Source organism: Phaenicophaeus curvirostris, chromosome 1 (genome assembly GCF_032191515.1).
Source record: "Phaenicophaeus curvirostris isolate KB17595 chromosome 1, BPBGC_Pcur_1.0, whole genome shotgun sequence".
Taxonomy (NCBI): Eukaryota; Metazoa; Chordata; class Aves; order Cuculiformes; family Cuculidae; genus Phaenicophaeus; species Phaenicophaeus curvirostris.
The window spans coordinates 183,945,241-183,969,129 of record NC_091392.1 but is presented as its reverse complement, the minus strand read 5'-3'; the positions used below and the strand labels follow the sequence as shown (position 1 = coordinate 183,969,129).

The window sequence follows — 23,889 nt, the reverse complement described above, 5'->3', positions numbered from 1 at the left end:
ATGAATGTATGGGCTTATCTCATTCGGGAGGTTTGGTTTCCTCTCACAACTTATGGCTTATCTCCTGTAGTAATTTTAATTTTTGATATAAAAAGAAAACTGTTTATTTCAGAAAAATGAATCTCTAACTTTCTATGTTAAACAAATAAATAGCTGTTCTTAATTAATTAATATCATCAGAAATTTTGAAGTAGGAAGCAAGTTTTATCAAATACATAATCCATTGTTTGTAACTTAACCTTCCTTAGCTGGGAGATAAATTGTATCAAATTATTTCTCATTTTGGGGTAATAAGATGCACACAAGAGTTACTGTGCTGAAATGGACCTGGTTCCATTTGATAAGTCATTCCTATCTCCATACTGTAAATAACCTATCAAAACTACACAGTGAAGAAGAACTTGTGTAGAGCTGCTAGGCTAGGAATTGCTCTTTTCTTGCTCTGTTCACATATTTTTCATTTCCACATATGCAATAAGGCAAAGCATCTAAATCTTGTCTGAGTATTGAAATCAAAATGGAATTAATCTGAAAGTTAAATACAACTACAAATATCTCAGTTTTGAGATATTAAGTCTTTTTGCATAACTCTAAATTTCTTCTCAAAATTTTGAGAAAGGATGTTCTTACCTTTCCAAATGTTTCTATAAAGTGTTTTCAGTTGAAGGTCTTTATTACTGTGAACTCTTCCATAAAACTTTAGATTCTGAAGAATCATCTTATTTGCTTATGGTTTGTAAAAGACTACTGTCATGTCAGTCATTTTCTTCCCAAATCTCAAATTTCTTTTAATCTGCTGTCTACATAAGCTCATGTATCTTTCTTTTGTGGAAGCTTTTGCACACTCTTCTGTTAACTTAATTGAGGATTCTGATGGACAGAAAAGCATTTATTATACAAAGGTAACATTTTATAAAGACCATATATTATAGAACCTTAAATTTTACAATCTCAAGAAACTTCACAAATTGTATGTAATTTATTCCTTGCAAAAGTGGAAAATAATACTCTAATTTGACAGTTGTGGAAAATGAAGCAGACTTGTCTTACCTCAAGATTTATAGACAACCCCCCCAAAAAATTTGATTTATTTAATTGTTTGATAACTTCTAATTCTGTCCAAGAATTGTTTTTCATTGTTGATATTAAAGAAGACGCATTTTTGTTTCTATCCATCGTTATTTGTGTGTCGCACACGGTACTGGTGTTGCTTTCTTAACAGAGTTGTATTTGTACCTAAATTTTTTTTATATTCTTGTGAGCATATATGTGTTCAAAATTTAAAAATGAGGACACATTTGTTAATAATATGCACTTTTCCTGTTTTCAATGAAACTATGTACAAAACAGAAACATGCTTCTTGTTCATCAACTTCTATTGAAAAAAACAAGGCATTTGTAGAGTGTTGAAAGTTTCAGATTTCATTAAGAGCTGATTTTTGTGGAGTTGCAAATGCTACTCAGAACAAGGAAGCCTGTGTTTTCCTGTGCTGGGTTTTGTACCCCAGGAATCTGTCCAGAATCTGGAAGGAAGCAGTTACTGAGACAGGGCTGTAAATCTGCCATAGGAGTGGGAATTGTTAACCTGGGTTATTTCAGTCTACTAATTATATTATATAAATACACACACACACATATTTATGACCCGATTTTGGTTTTTAAGACTCATGTTGCATATTGTGTGGTTCTCAGTAAATCAGTATGGTGGATGGATCTGTACTGTGCAACTTCATTTACCTTATCACTGAAATGTTAGATACTACTAAATACCAGCTGAGACATAAGTAACAGCCTTTCCCAAACACATTTTTTCTGGTGATGAATTCATAATTTTCAGTTCACTTTGGTTGCAAATTGTTCTCCTGAAACTGTATCTAAAGATGGGGTTTGCATATTTGAGCTCCTGGAATGGGAGAGATGTTTCTTTCACTATATTTGGAGACAGTGGCCTGGAGCAGTCAGTGCTGTCATTTAAGTGTGAGAATTTTTTTTTTTGATTCCACTGTTGCTGCGAAATATCACCAGTCCTTCTGTGAAGAAGAGCTGTGGGGAATAATGGATTAATATGTTCTAGGATAGATCTAGATTTGCAAACATCAAACTTAACCCATTTCTGTTGGACTCTCACGTAATCTTTGCCAACTAATGATACTGCATACAATTAGATTTCAACATTCATGCTATGAAAATAGCTTAATGGATATAAAAAAAGGGTTTGTTTGCATATGGTTGGGTTTAGTTGATCCTGAAAGATATACTGTGCTCTTTAAATATAAAGGTGATGCTCATTTCTGCATTGATTTCTGATTCAGGATAAGTGCATCTAAAAGGCTTTTTTGGTCTGGAAGATTTACACCTAATTCTGTCAAGTGGTGGGAACTGGGAACATGTGATGCAACAAAAGTCACTGCTGGATTGTTTTACAGTTGGAGAAGTGAACATTACCTCCTAATTTTTAAAATATTTTCTTTCTCGATAGGACGAACATACAATGATTTGAACCAATACCCTGTGTTTCCATGGGTTTTAACAAACTATGAATCTGAAGAGTTAGACCTGACCCTCCCAGGCAACTTCAGGGATCTTTCAAAGGTATGCTTCAACTCTGGTAGAGAAAGTTCACCTGCCTTTTGAGGAAGAGATTTTGGGTTATATTTATAGGCTGCTTAGGTATTTATCTTAAAGTTAGAAAAATCTGAAATAGACTTTTCTATTTTAAAATAATTTATCTCTACACTATCCTGTTTCACTGTACCTGACTGGTCTGGTTGCAAACATGGACCTCTGGCACTGCAATTGTTTCAACAGGCAGGGAGAAGGTGTGTACTGGCCAAGCATAGCAGAAACATAAGGAAGGGCTCTACTTTTGGCCAGCTGGAATAAAGACATGAAACAGGACTTGAAACTGAGTTGTGGGAAGTATCTTTCCTGGTTCCTATCAACAAAGAAAGTGTATGTAGCCTTGCAACATACCCAGAATGAGATTTCTGTTGTCTGGGTTGACAGCTTCCTTGCATCCTTGCCACAGTTGCTCAGCCAGGAGAGAGGAGTTTGCTCGTACAAGTTCGGTGAGGCTCAAAACTACAGGAAGCTGTCATGCACTGGCTTTAGGAAAGAGGCTGGAGGGGAGAAAATGACCCCCTAGGCCTGTTCTGCCACCCTGTGCTGCAGTTCCTGTTTGCCCTTCTGCTACTGGTAAGGGATAAAAATTTCTGGGGCTTCTGCCTTTAAATTTGCTTTTCTTTCCTCCACTTCCTGCACGCACACATCTTAGGCAGCAATGGAGAGAACCCACCCGGGGCACTTCAGTTTTTTATTCCTTTTGGAAAAAGTGTGCCTGCATTACCTCCAAGTGTATTACAACAATATCTGGAAACCTGCTTTTGTGAGATTTCCAAAATAGAGTAAGCCTTGGTTACATAGTGGCAGACAGATACCCAAGTTTCATCCCCATTTTTTCTTAGATAAATAAGTAAATAAAACCAGAAATTAAACTACATTGACAGTATGCCTCAGATGTAAAGAAATTGGTTGAGACACTGCTTGTGTTGTACTTGTGTTGTTTCACAAATGTCCTTTTCTTTTACGTGAGCACCAGAAAAGATAAAAGAAAATCCGCAGACATGAGTTAAATACAAATCAGTAATCATTTGCTGGCTTGTTCCCTGGCATGTATAAAAATAATTCTGGATTTTAATTGTTTATATATGATAAACCTTTCATTAAGACTGTTACACTTCTCAAAATCTCTCAGATTCACTTCTTCCTAGTATTAATACCAGCGTGTGTGGTGAAGTGCAGCAATATTAGCATCTCATGAGTCCTTCATTAGGTATTTATTTCTGGTTGAATCCAAATTTTTATGGCAGCCTATTAAAGTGTGTAATTGCTACAGGAAGTAGCATGATAGTTGAATAGATAGGTTTTCCTCATGAGTTAGTAAAGACTCATTATGGAATTAGAGTTTGTATAGCTTTTTAAGTATCACTGCACGCCTAGTAGACAGGAAATGTAAAATCAAGTCTCTGGTTACTTATGATTCTTCAAGAATCCGTGCAATGTGCACAGCAGTATTTTGCCTGAGGACCTTTTCTTACCCAATTTGATAACTGCATTCTTTTACTCAAAAGCTACCGGTGATTTCCTCTGGAAGAGCTAAGAGCTAGTCTTTGACCACTGAAAAAAGCCTACACAGAACTAGTTATGGAGAATGGTCTTTCCTTTCTGGCATGGTCTGGGCTGCATTACCCCATGGATGTGTGAGAAAATACACATGCAATCTGTAATGTGTTGTGGGATTCCTGAGGATAAAATTTTCCAGTGTTAATTATAATAACATCTGATAGGTTTCATTTCACAATGGTTTTAAAACAAAAAAATGAATACGATTTTTTTGTAAAAGGCAGCGGCCAGTTGATATGAAATTCCTTACTTTGTGCACTTTGACTGTTTCGCATTACTTACATCCTGTTTCAATTTGTGCATTATCAGTAAAAATCTTCAAAATCAGAACATAGCTGAAGTATTTCCTTGGCAATTCTGTTTTCATTTTCAATATTACTCCATATCCGTAAGTAAGCCCCTTCTTTCCTTGCTAGGAGAGGTGAATCCTGAGTAGCCTAGTGCTTAAAAGCAGTAGTGATTTATTGTTCACATTATTGAACCAAGGTGTGCCATCAAGACTCAGCCAGGCCTCTAGGGCAGGCACTCACAGTATCTTTTCCATGAGGAGCTACTTACTTCCATCAGATTTTACCCTACAATGGAGAAATGTTCCTGCAGATCTGATGGCACATCAGAACTTCCAGCTAATCTGTTGATGGATAAAACCTCCTTTGCTAGTTCCTGACCTTCTGTGCTGCCGCAAGTTTCCCCTTCTTAGGTTTCACAATGCCTCTGTCCATAATATTTAGTAATTAATATCCCTCAAACAATCTTTTGAAAAAATTTAGAATTCTAACACTATTATGTAGTGGTAAAAGCCCACAAAAGCAATGACATTAAAAGTAAAATCACCTATCACAATTTGTTTTCTTGGTTTAAAGTAATTTTGGTTATTAAATGTAAATATTAAATCTAACTTCTTTTAAAATAATTAATTTGTGTGTTATACAAAGTTCATACAAAGTTCCACTGTCAAATGTCATAAATGACTATACTCCTTTTGAATTTTTTTAACCTTTGATTCCTAGATTTTCTGCATAAAATACGATACACCACTTTTGTGATATCACAACTCCTCATCAAACATACGCTACAAATGTAATTCATATGTTTTGGGGAAATTAAATTAGATGTGTTTGGTTTGCTTAGGATGTCAGTGGCAGAGTAAAACAGATGCCTTTTGCATTTAGCTCAACCTTAAATATTTACATTTATACAAAGCTGTCTTGAACATGTAACTTGTCCTAACCTTCCATTTGATTTTATTCTGTTTTAAGGTAGCACTCATTATTGTGGTACTTTTACATCCAAATGTTGCTTGTTCTTCCAGAACAATTATGTTTAGATATTAATTTTAAAATTCCTCTGTCCTTTTTGTTTTAAGTGTTTGGAAATTCCTGTGTCAAAGCTTTTTTTTTTTATCCTTTTACATATAATTTAAAACCAGGACCCATGGGCATGGAAAGTGCCGCAGCAGTAGGATATATTGGACCTCTTATTTGATTAGACAGTGTAGGCTCAAGTTTTATTCATTACATATACAAGGCTAAAGGTTATATTTATTGTTTGACAGGATGAAAAGCTAATGAAAGAGGCTGTCATAGATACATAGATTATCTTTTCACTATCAAACCACCAGGTGATCTGCTTATTTTCTTCTTTACTGAGATTTCCTTAAGAAGAATACCTATGGTATTAAACATTAGTACAGGAAACGTATGCAGCCCTTCCTGCGCACAGAGTTTTCAGGCATTTTGAGACACTTAAGATGTGATATGGTCTGTTTGTGCAAAATTGTGTGACTTTTACTCCTGAATTGTAGCGAATACATGGGTTTGACATTATGCATTGTTCCTGCTCATCTACGTGTAAATGGGAATTTCTCCTCATTTACTTCCAGTCATACATCCTGTTAAATAAAATGATTTCTTCACCAGCAGAGTAATACTAATATCGACATGTGTGTGAGACGTCACATGCCCATTCACTGAGTGGAAAAATTATATTTTGTTAATATAGAAGGTTTTTGACTGACGGATGGTGATAAGCATAACCACTTTTCCTTATTACTGTGCCATTTCAAGAAAAGGAAGTGATAAAGCCCCAAGGCTTCTAAATGTAATAATGCAAATGAATGCATCGAAGTGTGAATATTTCAAGGCAAACCACACTTAATATTTCCAAAAATGTGTATGCTGTAGAAAGGAGTTTATGAGCTTAGCAAGAGCCATTCTCACTGGAAAAATGAAATCAGTTTCTGTAACTTAGAATTCTCTCTTTACCACGTGCATCTCTACCATCAGAAAAAGAAAAAAAAGTTCTTGATTCTCATTTGGTTTAAGCCACAAAATTAAAACATTTTCTTTTTTTTAAATAAAAAGTTCATTTACTGAGTGAAACTCTGGTACTTTGAATCTGCCAGAACTCTTATATTTGACAAAGGTGATGGTGATGTGCTGAAGAAAAGCTGTTTACAAATTTGGATCAAATTAGCATTTATTTTAAACTTTAAAGTACTATCCTAAGATGTCCTACTTAAAGGTTGTTGTTTTGTGGGTTTTTTAATAAAAAAGCAAGCAGTCAGGGAGACCTCAGTCTGTATTCAACCAGAGCCAAATAAAACCATGCTCAAGATTTCTTTTGTACCCAGATACAATTTTGTGCAGTGTATTACAAAAAAGAGAGATAAACAGATAAGATAGCTGCTCTGTGAATTAGAGTTAAGATAAGCAGAATATTTTAGTGGCTAGAGAAATAGGATGCTACATTCAGTTCTGTTCTCTTGAGAGAATGTAGTTCTATGAAGATAGCTGGCAAAACAGTAACTATTACGTGAGCTAACATAACATGTCCAGTGGATATAAACACTAGATGTATTGACAATACACTGGTTCAAAGGCCAGATGTCTAAAGAGATTAGCCAGATGAAAAAGAATGACATGAATAGCAATGTGTTTTTAATGTTAAAGTAAATACTTACTTTATTTTTATATTGAAAAAGAAGCATAAAATAAACTGGAACAGCAGCTTTTAGTACATCAGAAGTAAAGAGGTGGAATAGGCATTGTCATATAGGGAGCCATTTTGCTTGGTTGGATTAAAGAATCTTTTAGAAAACCATTTTATGAGAAGTTAATACTATTTGATATGAGTCCGTACAGAGGGTTTTTTTAATAAAAATTACAAATGATGTGTTTGGAAAAAAGCATTTTATAAAACATTATAGAAAGAACTCTTATTTAATGTTCAGAACAATTTGACTTAAATTCAGTTTCTGTACTAGTCTTATGGTTAAGGTACTGGATGGAGATATAGTCCACAGATTGAGCTTTCCCTTTGTATTGTCTGTGCACATAATTTTTAACTAGTTTGCACAGCAGTAGAATGCCATTGAAATGGAAACAAAATTATTTTCTTCTGTTACATGACAATACAGGGATAGATCTATAAATAAAATATATCTCTATTGTATAGCCATTGTATCAGTTTAAAACCATAGTAGTTGACTTTCTGAACTAAGAATGACACAGTAACACTATGGAAAAAGTGACCAAAACTCCATATATGCTACATATTTCACAAGAAATGTAAGTCACTACCATTATTATAGAAATTGTCATCTAGCAGGGCACACACCTCATTGGAGTAAAACTGAGTTAGTTGTTAGCTTGTACAACTGAAATTTAAAGTCTTTACAGAAAATACATGTATTTACTGAAGGATGAACTGTTGCCATTTATTTGGGTAACAGCATTTTGCCAAGTGGTCATGAAAAAGCCTCTAAGGAAGACAGGGGCAGACCTCTCTGAATTTACTTTATGCTATTTTATTTACAGAAGTTTTCACTTTCAGAAAATGCTTGGTCTTTTGGTGCATACAGGCTGATCTATTTGCTGTTAACCAGCAAGTTTTTAATTTACACAATAAAAAGATGAGAGATTTGCGCACTTTCCATTAATATTTTCAATGTGAATAGTTTCCTGCATCAGGGGAGGTTTAAGTCCTTTCTGTTAATGTGCATAGAAGTGGTTCACAAAGGATTCTGCATAACTGCATATAAAATAAATGGGGGGGAATCAGATGTTCCTTGTATTTCTTCATCACAGGTCAGAGATAACCAATGTAATTGCTGAAGCAGAAGGTGCAGGGCTGTATGAACATAGTGCAGCTCCCAGCTCTCCTCCCTATCCTGTGCAGCATTGACACAGCTGCACTACTTCTGAGATTCTAGTTGTCATCTCTGCATAGATGGTGCCACGTCTGCGTGCCAGCCCCTCTAGAGCTATGCTCGGGGATCTCTAGTACACGTTCGTATTGCATGCTATAGTCACAGATGAGCTAACCTGGAAACACTAGAAATGTTTGTGGAATGACAGAAATAAACCTCTGTCTCCTGAATCCCAGGCTACCATCAAGATCACTACCTCATCCAGTCCAGGATCTGTCCCGAGAAGTCGAATTAAGACTTTCTAGCTGAAGGCCAGCAGTACCTCCCCCTCTTTCCTTCTCTCTGGGATAAGGAGGGTAATTCCCAGAAAAGATTCTTTCCAGAGATCTTCACATCAAAATTTCCATTTCATACAGATGCCTCTCATGATATTTCACTTAAAGAGTCCATTTTATTCAGCAGATATTCTATGCATTTCAGCATTTTTCTTCAAATGAATCCTAAAGTAATTGAAAGAAAAATGTATTCCAACTCTGAAAAGAATATTGATGAGGTTGGAGGTAATCTTCAGAATACAGCCTCTTAGGTTTATAATTCAATAAATTGAACATGTATCTTCTGAAAGTAGATTATTTTAGCTACTCGTGCAGCCACTTTTACATGAAAATGGGAATGCGCTATTTTACAGCCTTGTATCTTTCATCTTTTAAATTGAAATAACACTTCTCCCTGAAGAACCTAGAAAACATGATGCTGTGTTCTCATTAGTGTTTTATATGACTTCAGAAAACTATTGTCAAGTTCTTGAAAGAAGTATCTTTTTCATTAAATACAACTATACATATTTTTAAAAAGTATTTAAGTCTATGTGTTAAACCTTCATTAAAATTTTGCTGATCTATAAAATACCTTGCAATTTTTTTTTGAACATCAGTTATGTTTCACAGTTCTTGTTACTGTAATCGATTTACAGTGAAGAATGAAAACTCATAGCTTTTTTGATGAAAGGCATTTGATCAGCTTCAAATATGTTTTGCAAGGCCTGGAGTTTTGATTTTCAGTCTTGCATTCATCACCAAATCCTTTCTTTACTGTGCGTTCAAACATATATGTACAATAATATTGTGACAGATAATTCTGTCTTTCATAGCATCAGAATTCACTGCGACATAGGGAAAGATGCACCTTCACAATGGAGGGAAGAGATATTCTCAGGGTGTTGTTCCATTACAAAATACATTCTCACAGATTTGTCTGCCATTTTCTGTTTCCTTCTCAAAGAGGGTGAAGGTTCCTGTTAACAGACTAGAGTGTGAATTATTGCTTTAGCTTTTGAAGTGCTTAGTTGGGGACTGGAAGTTGTTCTGCCAGAGAAGTGGAAGTACCTTGAGGAGGATGATATTGCCAGGACCCGGGCAGTCCCCAAAGCAACCCAGGAGCCCTGATATAATTTAGCAAAGTGCACATATATCTGCATAGTTTGTCAGTCTAATAGGAAAATAATGTCTTTTAATAAGTTACTCTTTCAAGAACGTGGTTGAACAACCGTTTTTATATATTGGCAACTTATAGCCTGTAATAATGCCACTGTGTTTCCTGACAGTGACAGGATGTGTAATGAAAGCGAGTGTATCCAAAAGTGCAAATATTTATTATTTTCTTTTTCCTGTAGTTGGGAAACAAGCCTGGAAAGAGTTAGGGGCTGGCTCATACTTCTTGTTCAAGAATGTTTTGTGAGGTCTTGTAGTGCAATCTGCATCGGATAACACTGATCCTTGGGGATTACTCATACATTTTACATGTATGAGAAATCTCTAAACATCTCCATGACACAGCAAAGTATTAAGCATTTAGAGTGTTGCATGAAAAATTCTGAAACCATAATGTTTTAAAATGTTCATGTTCACCAAACATATTCGAAACCAAGCTCTAATATGTAAAACTGGAAAACAGCATATTCTATGGCAACCTTTTTAACAGGCATCTGAAAAATATAGCAGTGCTGAAGGAATAAAATACTTGTAGCTTTAAAATTATTCAGTTACATATCTAGTGTAGTAAAGCACATTGATTTGACCTTGTATGGGTATTTCCATTCCAAAAGACTTTGGATTTTAACTCAGTAGAAAAATTGTGCTGGGGAATGAAATGCAAAAATATCTATTATAATTTTGAAAGGGCTCAAAGTCCTTGAGTATATGTTAGTTTTCAAGTTGTAATTCCCTTCATAATATCAGTTCTAACTCTTAAATTTATTAATACAAATCAAGTAATCATTTAAAATTATAATAAGTTTATACAATTATTTGGTGTCAAAGTGTGCTAAGCATTAAACTCTGTGTTTGATTAATTTTACCACAAAAGCTAAAATCTGAAGGCTATTTCCAGATAGGTAGTAAATACACTCTACCATCTCATCTGTAAAAACAGGTTTAAGATCACTTATATATTTCAACATTTTTGTTACTTTCTGTTGTATATTCTGATTTTTCTACCACATAATAACAAATACATTCTGAAAAAAAATTATGAAAATGAGTTAAACAAATCATAGAAAAGCATGTGTCCTCTAAGTAGACACATCAAAACCAACAGTTCCCACTACTGTCTTGTATTTCTTTTGGCTTTTACCTAACTTGTATAGATGGTCTGTTAGGTATGCTTAGAATGGACTTTGAATTTGTGAATACTTTCCAAATTCTATTGTTTTTAAGTATAAAGCTTATTTGCTTTGCTCAGTAAAACACGGCTTTGTTCAGTATATCCAATCCTGCAGGACTATGCATGTTTTTTAAGTATTTCTGCTTAGGATCACTACACACCATCAGCAGTTCCACGTGAAATCTTTTCATCATGCGCTATGCGTTGGAAAGTATCCTGTGTGAGCAAAAGTCAGTTTTCATTAGCTGTGCGAATATAGTGAATGACAGCAACAGAAATATTAGTTTGGCCTCAATGCATTTAAAACGCAGTTTTAGAAGTCTTTCTCCAGAACAATGTTGCTGAATTAATTGGGAAACAACTCAGAATTCAAGGTCTTGAAAGTTTACAGATAGGAATCACTTATATTTGTAAATTAAAATAAGGAAGGTCATAAGACTTTTAGTACACAAAGCCTTTGAAAAGAAATTCAAGATTGCAGAAATCTGAAAGGATTTCTACAGCATGGAATGAGTTTGGCTGCAGAATCTCCCATGTAGTGAACCTCAAAACAGTTTTGACCTATGATATCTCAGACACGCTGCCCTTCAACTAATAATATATTTGACCTCTTATCCCTTTGTAGCCTATTGGTGCTTTGAACCCAAAGAGAGCAGTCTTCTATGCAGAACGGTACGAGACCTGGGAAGATGATCAGACTCCACCTTATCATTACAACACCCACTACTCTACATCTACTTCTACATTGGCCTGGCTTGTTCGTATTGTAAGTATTTCTGGATCCTGTTTCTCATCGATGTCTTTATCTACCGCATCTTTTCTGTCATTTATCACTGTTTTGATTTTTTTTAATAGAAGTGCCCTTTTCTCAAAATCTCACTGTTCTTCCATACCTTAAAAATCTCACAAATTCTCTAAGTATACTGTGTATACTCATTTGTAGTGAGCAAGGGCTCCTGCCTACCCAAAGAATCTGAAATATATTTAGACACAGTGTTCTGGTAGTGCAGGCACACATATGATGAAGAAAATCCATCTAAAACTAAATTCATCTTAAAAATATTCTCCAGGCAATAGAGAAAGCTAGTCATATATTAATATATAGTCATATATTAATTTATTTTTTCAGCTAGGAACAGCTATATACAACATTAAATAAAAACCTTTTGTAAAAAGGACATTAAACTGTGTCAGATTGAGAGGGAAATTATAGAACTAGTTTTATATTAAAGCAGCATGGAGTAATGTTTTATGCAAATGAATTATACTTCAGAATGTATAACTTACAGTTTTCAGAAATGTAAAAATTTTGATTCTAACTTCAAGCTGCTATTTCAATTCTGGAAACCTCCTGCTTAAATTCTATCCTCAAAATCAGATCTAGGGAAGGGGGCCAAACTTCAAAGATAGAATTCATCTGAATTTAATTTATATGTTAACACAATGGATTACATAAAAAGGACTGCAGATGAGAGACTTAAGTTTTCACAGGGAAACCTGAATTAATGAAAAAATGAGTAACTATTTGATTACTGAACTCAAACTATACTCTCCCAGTAATTGTAAGCATGTTTGACACAGCCGAACAAAGCAGAGCTGTGCAAAACTAGAGAACTGAACTTTCACTCATCTCAGCTTTGCTTGGACATGTGCTAGTTTTTTGCTCAGAAGGGAAGAATTCACGTTTCTATGAGTTCAGAATATACTACTTCTTGACCCATGGGAAACTAAGCGTTGATTACACTTCTGTATGGGGGGATCATTGTACTCCTTTAAAATGTTGCTAAATTATTCATGTACTGTGAATTCATTTTATGGTTCACATGTGCTTCTTTGTTGCATTAAAGTATATTAAAAACAGTGAGTTTATTTGCATGTTTATCTATTAATTTTGGCTGCTATTCAACAAAAGATCCCCTCTTGCTAGTCGGCAAATGCTTAGGTCTGAAAATCTGCTTACAGGCTGAATGTACAACACACAAAGGAGTATTCATTTCCTGTATTAGGCTAATGCTGTGTCATTTTTACTACTGGTGTTTATGTAATAATGTAAGTGTTCTTGCTCTCTTTCTCTTCTGCCCTAAAAACGCAGGAGAATAAGGTCTCTGCCTTGGTGACCTTGCAACATAGACCTGACAAATTATGTTTGTTAAAGCAAACAATATATTGTGAGACTAGAAAGCAGAAACAAAAAGGAGAAGCAATGCTTTCCAGGGAGAAGATTGCTGATGGCAAGAAGGTGAAAACAACAAAAGGAGAATTTAAATAAGAGGGCACACCTAGTTAGGTATTTCAAAAATTGTTTAAAAAGGAGTGACCAGCAAAGAAAAGCAGTTACTAGTGGGAGAAGACGACAGAAATGAGAGGGAGACCTATGTGGGAAAAGTTTAAAGCTCAGAAAAGGGAAGAAAGAAATAACGAGATGAGATTAGATAGGGCTGTATATGGAACCCAGAAGAAAGATTTGAAAATAAGTATGTATAGGCACAGTAAAAGATTATTGCTACGGTGGTTATGAAGTCATAGTGATCCTAAAAAATTTCTTGCTCGTGAATTTTTTGAGCCAGTGTTTTGGTATGACTTTGTGAGGAAGACTGCCTAAGAATGTTTTATAGAAGGTAAATTACAGTCTAGTGCAAGAAGAGAAAGGTGACAATAAAAGATGCAGAGATTCAGACAGAAAAATGTTTTCAGTATTTTAAGAATTTGAGGAGATTCATGGGAAGAGGTGTGTTACAGTAGAGCTTTTGGTAATAAGTGAAAACAGAGTGAAAGAGAGGAGTCGAAGGTAAAATCATGGGAGAAGACTGAGTAGACCAAAAATAAAAGACAAGGGAAAGAAAAAAGAAATTGAGAGAAATCAAACCAGCAAGCACACAAACAAACAAAGCCATGACCAAAAAGTATACAGGGAACAAGATAGTCTAGATAGAAGCAGAACAACCAGTATAGAGTAATAGGGATCCAGGGAGGAAACAACATGCGTAGACCTTTGCATTTGAGGAAACAGTAGTTGCAGCAGGAAAGGAAGTTTCAGGCACTCTGAAGATGTATATACAGAGCTGTGTAATTGCCACAAAATCTTAAGAAAAATTTTGAATCTTGCCATTTGGTTTTGACATATGCAATCTGTTTCCTGTCAATCTCTTCAGAACATTGCTTGTAATATCCTTCTGAGTCAATTCTATGATAATGACTTAGATCTCCCTCTGTGGCTTTCCTTATCTGATTTATCAGGCTACTTTTATAAAAGTCACTTTATACCTTAGCCTCAGTTCTGTCCTATTTAACTGATTTTTATATCATCAATCTCCATCTCTTTTATGTCATTAACAAATTTTTCACTGTTCCATTCAAATGGGACTAGGCACTGTTAAAAGGGGATGGAGAAATGCTGTTGAATGGAAAAACTCGTGCTTCACACAGCTCAAACTTGTATTCCTCGTAATCAAGTATTCTACAAATTTCTCTTCTTGTCAATGAACAAGGCATGATTTTTATTCAGAATATTAGGAATGAGGGAGATGGGGTTATAATGAAAACATTTCATAGCTTTATGGCTTTCACAGCAACAAAACCTTTACATGAAATGACAGTAATCGGTATCATAGTATAACAGTATTTAAATGAGTATATTGAATATGGATATGAATTGTATTTATATACTATAAGCACTTGACTTTCCAGAGAATAAAAATTACCTTAAAATTATGTGAGAGGTCCAAGATAAAACACGAAAAAACTCTGAATATCTGCTAAGGATTAAAAATCCAAAAAGATAGTCACAACAGGTCATAGCAGGATAGCATAATAGGGCACCCTGTAGTGCTCAGCTATTAAAAGTTTAATCCTTGATTATGAATTTTATTGCTTTTGTATATTTGTCTCAGATGCTTAAAATAATGTTGTCATGGACTTTTGGATTAACATTTTTACATAATTTATTGTAATTACATCATTTTTCTGGTTTCTGCTTTTTTAAAATCCATCAGCTGCTTTCAGAACTTCAGCAGTGACCCACACCCTGCTGCACAATGATATTCACAACAAATTACATGTATCTTATAAAGGAAAAAAGTGATAGCTAGGGGCTGGTAGAAGGCAGAATTACTTGCACTCAGATCAACAATATATCAGGTTTTTCAGTATGGGTCAGCTAGAAAAATAGCATTATTTGAAAAGATTGCTGTTGCAAATCTGTACAGAGATTTGAGGGCAGATGTCAGTTAAAACAAAAGTAATTCTAATGTTAAAAGGATTTATGTAAGCATAATGTTAAAATGATAACATTAATAGAATTTTAGGATAAGTTAATATAATCCATTCCTGTGTATTTAGCTTTCTGTTTGCTAGCTGTGGATCTGAACCATACCCTTTATCATTTATATTTTACATTCTATACGAAGCACTGTAAAATCTAGGCCCATAAAAACTTAATTTATTTTCCTTCAGTATTTCAATTCATTGTGATACTTATGTGCTTCTTGCCAGTTGAGCTACTGTTAAATTTTAATATTCTGTTCAAATTATAAACCTTTTCCCCACTTGCCATGCATACTTTCAATGTTCAGGAGTGCAAAGTCGTTGTGCAATGGGAATCAGGGTCCTTCAAAAAGAAAAGATATTGTGATTATTTTTTTACTTGATGTAATTATTTTTAGTTAATTATTTAATACGTACTAGGGTTCTCTGATGAGAATAAATATGCTGATGAAAGTCTGCTTCTTAGATTGTTATCTATTTTTTGAATGTGTCTTTTGAAATAAATCCCAAATATTTTGAGGGAAAAAAAGGCATAGAAAAACCCCCACCATTCAATTAGCAGTAGAATGTCTTGCATTACTATAATAAAAAAAAAAATAATCCATATTTACAGTGACATATGCTGAAAGTTAAGAGACTGTGGCTAAAAGAATGAAGAAAAAAAGTCAATTCGCTTAATCTACTTCAAAGGTACCAGCATACTATGACAACAATAAGAGAGATATCCCATTCCTTCCCCTTTAGAGAGAGAAATTCAGAGTTTTCCTCTTCTTTCTAAGAAAGTAGCCTGTGTTGACTGCTGTGTATGAAAGAAAAATTGCTTGGGAGGACATGCGGAGTAAAGATTAGAGAAACTATGCTCTATGGAGGTCTGAATTCCCCTTTTATTTTCCTCCTTATTTTGGATTCTTTTGCTACCTTTGTATCTATGCTTCGTTATGTATATTTTAATTTCTCTTAAATGCTATGGAAAATGCATTATTTCAGTCCCCTTTAATCTTGGATAATTTAAAAATGATGTGTGTCATGTGACATAATTCCCTTAAAATTTATTTATTAATGGAGGAGTTCTCTGCTTTGCTCAAAAGCCATAGAGAATATGTAGAATAAAATTCAAATAGTAGATGGGTAATGCTGTAGTAAGAGTTATGATTGGGTGATTATGAACTGCCTTGATTAATGAAATTTCTAAGTTCTCAGGACACGTGAGGAAATAAATTTGGGTGTGAATTTAATGAAAGGGGCAATTTTTCAAACATTCTGCATCAGACTTTGGCAAAAATGAAGATGTAATTTCCATCCACGTGGACATATTGCCAAATATTGATTGAATCAGAGAGCTAATGGAGTGGTGCTGGAAAAACAGAGAATTGGCAGTGATCTTGGTAATCAGGTTCTGCTGTCAAATTAAGGATTTTGTCCCCTGTTAACCCTTCTTCTGCAGTGGAATGTGGTGACATAAAAAAGGGTACCCCAGACTGTCTAAGATTTGAGCTCTTCCTACCCAACAGTTAATAGCTGTTTCCATTTAGTATGTGTTGGGAGTGTGCTTTCAGATAGAATTAGCAAAAGTAAAAGAACATTTCATCTCTGTACCTCTGCCACAAAGCGATGCTAAAGCTAGAGCCCCTGTAACCACAGTCAGCCTCATAATAACCATACAGCCATTCTACCACTGTAAGGCAAAATGGCCCTGAGGTCCTGAGGTCTTTTAAACTAAATAAAATCAAAAGGAAAATCCAGACAGGGGATTTTTTAAGATTTTATTCCGACATACCATCTTACAAGGAGTAAACAAAGCCTAGTAGTATAAATAACACAGAAAGTGCTTACAATGGTGAAGTGAAGTAGGCAACCGACATGTACTGGAAGTAAGCTACATAGGTCTGCCGCAGATGGGTAATTAGTCTTATAAATAGTGGATATATAAGAATAACAACCTTTTCTGCCAGAACTCAGGATTTGTTTGTGCAAAATGTGTTAGTTCCAATAAATATACTAAGATATTCAATACAGATGCCCAAGCACAGATAAAACTATACAGTGCCATGTTTTTCTTTCATTTTGCCTTTATGAGGTATCTTCACTTGCAAAAGTAATTTGAATTTTGTTAGAAACTTGCTGCATAATTCCTTCTACTGTTTCTTAATCTGTCTTCATTTTATTGACTACAGGAGCCCTTTACAACATTCTTTCTAAATGCAAATGATGGCAAATTTGACCACCCAGATAGAACCTTCTCTTCAGTAGCAAGGTCTTGGAGGAACAGCCAGAGAGATACCTCAGATGTGAAGGTAAGATATACATTAAATAAATCAATAATCAACACATTTTCATTTATAGTGTTTTGTTTTATGCAGAGGCAAAGAGGGTTTATATATATTTCATGTCTTTATATTCAGTACCCTAGATATAATTTAAGTAAAAGGTAAATGTTACTAATGATCATTGTTCAAACAGAAACAGTCAAAGATACTTTGAAGTTCAGTGGACAAAAGGTGTTTTGTTTTTTAAGAAAAACAACCTAACTAATCTAATTTAGATCAGATAATCAGGAGATGGAGAAAAGCCCAATAAATTGTTCTTTCCTGCTGTTAACTCAATATTTGGCCCACTCCATAAAACACAGCAGGAATTGGATTTGACCTTAAAGTGTCATATTGTTATAGCTTGCCTAGCTCTGGGTTTGCATTGCCTGGGGCAATTAATAAAGCATTAATGACAAGACCCATTAAAAATGTTGGCTTTTCTGTACAGCTTTAGCTTTTACTTGACTGTGCCTGGGGATATTATGCAACAATACGCATTAGATTAAAACAACTTCTACACGATATACAGAAGCAGCCGGAGAGCAGAGTGATTTTACTGTTGTTGTTCCTTACCTATTGTTAAATACAAAGGGTTATTGTTCATATATATGGGACCTTATCAGAAAAAAAACAAAAATTGTAGTAAAATTTTTAATAATACTGTCCTTTATTGATTTCATTTTCTAGTAATAATGTAGTTAAAGTATACTATTAATTGCTCTTTTTAAGACTTTATTTTAAAGTGATATATCTCTCCTATTTTGATATTGCTACTCCTACTGGGAAATGCCAAAGTCAAGGTTACATTTCCATTTTATTTCTTAACTTGACAAGAGAAGGAGATGTAAATTTGTTTATTTATTTTCATTCCAGACTGCCTGTTTGCATAAGTAGTCCAGAAATCTCAGAAGTGTATGTGTACAAATCATGTTGTTGTTATTCAGTTAAGAGTTAGAATATCAAATAATGTATTTTATGGCCATCTTAACATATGGGAGAAAATGCTTTTTTAAATAAAAGAGATTAACCTAAACCTCTTACAACCCATTTCATGTTTATTTATACTCCCTTGGAAGCCAGTAGTATTTTAAGTTCTATCACTCCTACTTTTGTAAGAAAAAACAAAGGAAATTTCAGAACTTGGGAGGAATTTGAGTTAATATCTACCATATTTGAAATATAGACATTTCTTCAAATTCAAAGTGCTGACGTTTTGATTTTTCCCTTGCAATGATATCTGGTTTTCCTGGAATTCCACTGGAATATCTGGGAAAATGACCTCCTAGGAGTGGGGCTGAAACAAAAGATAAGAGCCTTAAACTGAGGAATAAGGGAAGACAGTTGGAAGTGACTGTAATCTTCTTTTCTGGCTTTAGTACACAGGAGGAGGGCAGTTAAATACATGAAGGCATTGCAAAAGATAAAGGAAAGTCTGTAGACAGACAGGGAGATGTTATTCAACTAGGGTATATAACTAGTTAAAAGGTTCTTCCTAATTTAGCAACTGAATGAATTATCATTAAACAAAGGACTGAAATGTTTGTATAAAAATACCAGGAGTGAACCAAGGTGGGTAATTTAAGCCGCTACTGCAAGGATGCAGGAATTATGGAGGGATAACAGTTGCATTACAAAATGTATTTGTATTTTAAAAAAATCAAGTTATTAAAATAAAACAGGTATTAAAAAGATGCTCAAACCCAGGTACTCACCTGCAGAAAAGGAAGGCAGAAGTAACAATGTGAGATAGCTTTGTAATTTAATGTCATTGACTTTAAAGAAGGGAGCTAGGAATAGGTCTGGATAAAATAGTAACAATTAAGGGTCAAAGTTGCGCTGGGGGAAACATTGTAAAATAATGTATTCTAGAATACATTTGGGAGTCTGCTGCAGAGCCCCAGAGTCAGATTTAGGTATATATACATTTCTGTTATGCCATTAGAAAGAGAAATACTACTTGGAGCTAAGTCATTACAGAAAATCTAATATGCGAGGCACAGATGAGGTATGTTAGCCAATAAATGTTTTCTCCAGATAATCCCTGACCTGTATGTTCAGGGATACTTAGGGATTAAAGATGCTGTTTAAAACATGGTTTTGTTAATTAATGGAGATACAGGGAAGATGGGTTTAGAAATTAACCTTGAATTTATTTATTATGAGTTGATTCAGCTTAAGATAAAAATAGATAAATGAAAGCAGATTCAAAAATAAGCTAAATCTCTAAGGGATTCTAAAGCAACTAAGAAAAGTTCATAAGCTATCAGAATAAGAAATGACAAGAGATATTTTTTGATGTGTTGGATACCAGCATTGAATGCATTGCATCTTCAAATTAATTTATTATATATTGACTCAAAGACATTATTGGAGTCAGTCTACTGAAGAACACATACAAAGCCACTACTGGACTAAGTTTACTGGGGTACACATCAGTAGGCCAAGCAGTGTATGTCTGATTAGTCCTTTATTTTTTTCAGAGTTCTTATATTCATGAAGAAGACAAGTATTTGGTTTTTTTGTTGTTCAATCTTCAGTATATATTCATACTGGGTAAGGCAAATTCTTAGTGCTACCTTTGTAGTTAGCCAGCTAGTGGAAGTACATACCCAAAATGGAGGGAAACATAAGAAAAGCCACAATGTGTTTAAGGAGTTAGATATAGGAAGAAAAATGTGTCTATGTGAGGGGTAATTTAAGTCTAAAAGTGAAGACATGGTAGCATAAATGCTATGAAATACGCAAACATATGAAAGGGAGAAGAATTGTGTGTCAGGGAACAAAGAGGTAAACTTCAGAGGAAAGGGATCAGAGTTGAAAAATGCTTACTGAACTAAGAGTGTGAAAAGTTAAAGTGAAATTGAGTATTCTCTGAATTAGAATATCCTCACAAGGGGAATTCCTCAAGCTCCTTAGAAATGTAGACTGGCAAAGCACTGGAAAAGCTTAGAGAGAGTCATGAATTGGCAAAAGGATGCACTAGTTGACCCTTTAGGCCCTTTCCATTTGTAGAGCCTGTGTTTCTTAGCGATAAATCAAGAATGAGTATAGCAGCTAATTGTTGCTGTTTGTTGCTTAAGATCTTAATGAACTGCATTTCTCAATGCCATGACAGCAGGCCAACTTTTCCCTGAGGCTTTGGAGCTCATTCTGCAAAAGGATGGGAAATTGAACTGTTCTTAATACTACAAAAAAAAAAAAAACCCGATTTTTTTTTTTTTCAGATTAGTTGTGCTACTGTTTAGAATGCCTTACAGGCTTTTGAAGCATTCTAATCAAGTTTTCAGGAACCAGAAAAGCCGTGAGGTTTGGGGAGCCAGCAAGGAACTCCCTAAAAATCCCTACGTATTTTGCCTGCTCTCCTAAGAGCAGCAACCCCTGTCTTGCACAATAAAAAACTTTCAGCTCTGTGAATGTGAAACATCCAAAAATTCATGTTCAGCTGTCTGGCAACTTCTAATATTTATATGCAGTACTGTGAGAAAGTAGTGCAAAAGAAAAGATATATAGAGCTTGCATGTGAGTACAAAATCTTAAAGCATGTTCTCTGTCAGTGTTCTGCACGTTTTTGTAGCTTCTTCCTGGCTGCACGCAGAGTTATAAATGGGGGTCTTTGGCAGCTTGGAATTCTACACGATATACATGTTGTAAATTGTTTTCCCACCTTAGAGATTTTTTTAATCTTTATAGTAAAGGTTAGGTGTTTGTAATATGGACTATCCATCAAAGTAGAAAATTTTCAAAACTGTTAAGAATAGAAAGAATTAATTATTCATGTATTCTTTATCATATATTTGAAATTCATCTGAGCTGCGTTAAGTACATTTAATCTCTGATCTCACTAATCTCATTAATTACTGTGGCAGAGGTTATGAAATAATTTTAAAAGTGTGTGTAATGAATTAATATGACATTTTTCAGTGCTGCCTATTGTAAGATGACCACATTTTTTGCCTTCAAATGCTGTATTAAATAATATTATGAATTGCATTTAGTCTTTTTAAGCAAGACCTAATTAAAAAAATCTTTTTAAAATTAAATTTTATGCAAATAAATCTGTATTATGGTTTTTCATCAATATTGTTTAAGAAAAAGAGGACTGTGAGGTATTTTATTCTTAAGTACTTAAGTCACTTCTGAAGTAGATCAGTTTTAACTAGTAAATTTGTTCTTTTGCAGCCTCAATGTGCTCTTAAAGGAAACATCCGAGGCACTTCTAAAAAATTCTTCATTAAAGTTTTAAAAATAAATACCTGACATTTGCATAGGAATATATTCCTCTTTAGGAACCTGCAGTTCTGTGGGTTAGGCTCCTTCTTTTATATGCATGTGTACTCTCTAGCATTCTGTCTCTCTTCTACCACTCTCCCCTTGCATATGTGTACTCTTCCTTAGAACTAAATTGTTTCACATTGAGATAATGAAAGTAGGGCTGTGGCAGTGGTTTGATCAGTTTGAAAAACAAGCTATAATTCTTACATCTTAAAATGTAGCAAAAGGTTCACTGCCTTAGAAAAGTGTAGCAAATGATAGATTATTGCTCAGTGAATGATTAGAGGTCTGCTTAGACAATTTTATTCTGTACATTTGGGCAGTTTTGCTTCATTGTCAAAGAAACCTCTTCACCTACAGTGGGTGAAACAAAATTAGTACAGTATGTGTTATATTGGGGTGGTAACACACAAGGGAGAACCTGTATAACAGAGTTTATTTTATTGTGTCTCCCTTTATCAACATTGACCTTCAGATAATCAGTGCAAGCTGGAGGAAGAATGAACATTCACAGAGTGACCTTTGAGGAAGCAAGTCACCCGGAAATGACCATAACTTGGCCAGTCAGCTTTCACATTTTTTTCCTTTCCACCCCCACTTCCCACACCCCTGCTCCAGTTTTTGGTAACATTCACTTCCTCAGAACCTCCTGTTCAGGCTCTAATCTTTCCTAATGCCTCCCAAACTTCTTATATTACTTTTTGAATAGTGTGTTTGGAAGTTAGACAGGTAGTTCTGACAAAATGTCATTAAGGTGCCTTAGTGTAAATTAACGCAGTTAATGGAGGTACTTCTGACTGACTCGTTGACCCAGTACTAGGCTCATGTGGAATTAAAGGGTGCCGGGGGATCAACCTTTTGGGACGAAAAGAAAGAAAGAAAAAGAAATGGCAGCTTTAAAACTTTGAAGTGAGTTATATTAGAAAAGTGAAAACGTCTGGGTTGGATTTGATTTCATTGGGAGGCTGTAAAATGGTATACCTTAGCAAAACATATTAAACAGAAAGGTCAGATTTGATGCAAATGGTGTACAATTATGACAGCGTTAATAGTGGTCCTCTATCACCCCAAGACATATTTTTAAAGTTTAATTTCTCAGCAGCTTGGATTTGTCACAGGCTTGTAAATTAGGAAATGCAGTTGGTGATGTTTTCCTACATGAAGACATAAGGCATGTAATACTGCTAACTATACCTTGGGATTTTAGTATAGCTATTAAAAAAAAGTGATCATATTTACAGAAATGTCTGTTACAATATTCATTTTACCCTCTTTTTACACCCCTCAGTAGCTTTACTACATCGTTTTTCATCTGAGAAGAGCCAAGCTTCTCAGGCAGTTTGAAAGGTAGCTGACTATTAAATGATAGAAAGCTAACCTGTCTTATTAGAAGTGTGAATGAAAGGGGAGCAGAGGAGGTTACCAGCTTGTGAAATGTCAAGGACAACTAGACAGAAATTACTGCAAATGGATTTAGATCACTAGAATCCCTATTTTTATTAACTCTTTGAACTCCAGATATTTATTGTCCTAAGAAATTACCCATGGCACGTTATGTAGTCGGGAAGATTTATTTAGAACCTTTTATATGTTTGGTAAGAGTGAAGAAACAAATAAAATTTACTGAATTGTATCAGTTAATGCAAAATTATGTAATAGCTGAATGGCATACAATAACAATATGCATCTAAATCACTTAATTGACCCATGAATATTTTTTTTAAAACAGACTTTTAAAAAATATTGGTCTTCTGGGCTTTTTTTTTTAGCTTTGCATTACCTCATTTTATGCCTGCAAACTGACATAACATCTGAGGAAGTGTTTTTGATATTCTCCTTCATGTCTTGATTTTAACTGGCTGACTCAATGTTTTAGTGTAGGAGGATGATGTTTTGAGATTTTTCTTTCAAGAACATTTGTAGATTGAAACATAAACTTCTCAAAATCTTGGTAGCTTTAAACAAGCATTCCTTTGCATAGACCTGGCTTTGCATTGACCTTTCACCACTGGTGCCACTGAAGGCGCCTTTAGAGTTTTAAGGATCCACTTG

The 23,889-nt window shown here is 34.7% G+C and overlaps 1 protein-coding gene across 11 annotated transcripts in view; it reads left to right on the top strand.

Annotated features, from left to right (window-relative positions):
* NBEA (neurobeachin) overlaps positions 1-23,889 on the top strand; it is a 499,111-nt gene that overhangs the window by 412,731 nt on the left and 62,491 nt on the right. For all 11 annotated transcript variants that reach the window (XM_069882400.1, XM_069882331.1, XM_069882372.1 and 8 more), the window contains 3 exons: positions 2,480-2,592; positions 11,619-11,759; positions 17,431-17,550. In XM_069882400.1, coding sequence (XP_069738501.1) covers positions 2,480-2,592; positions 11,619-11,759; positions 17,431-17,550 — 374 coding nt within the window. The remainder of the gene's footprint in view (positions 1-2,479; positions 2,593-11,618; positions 11,760-17,430; positions 17,551-23,889) is intronic.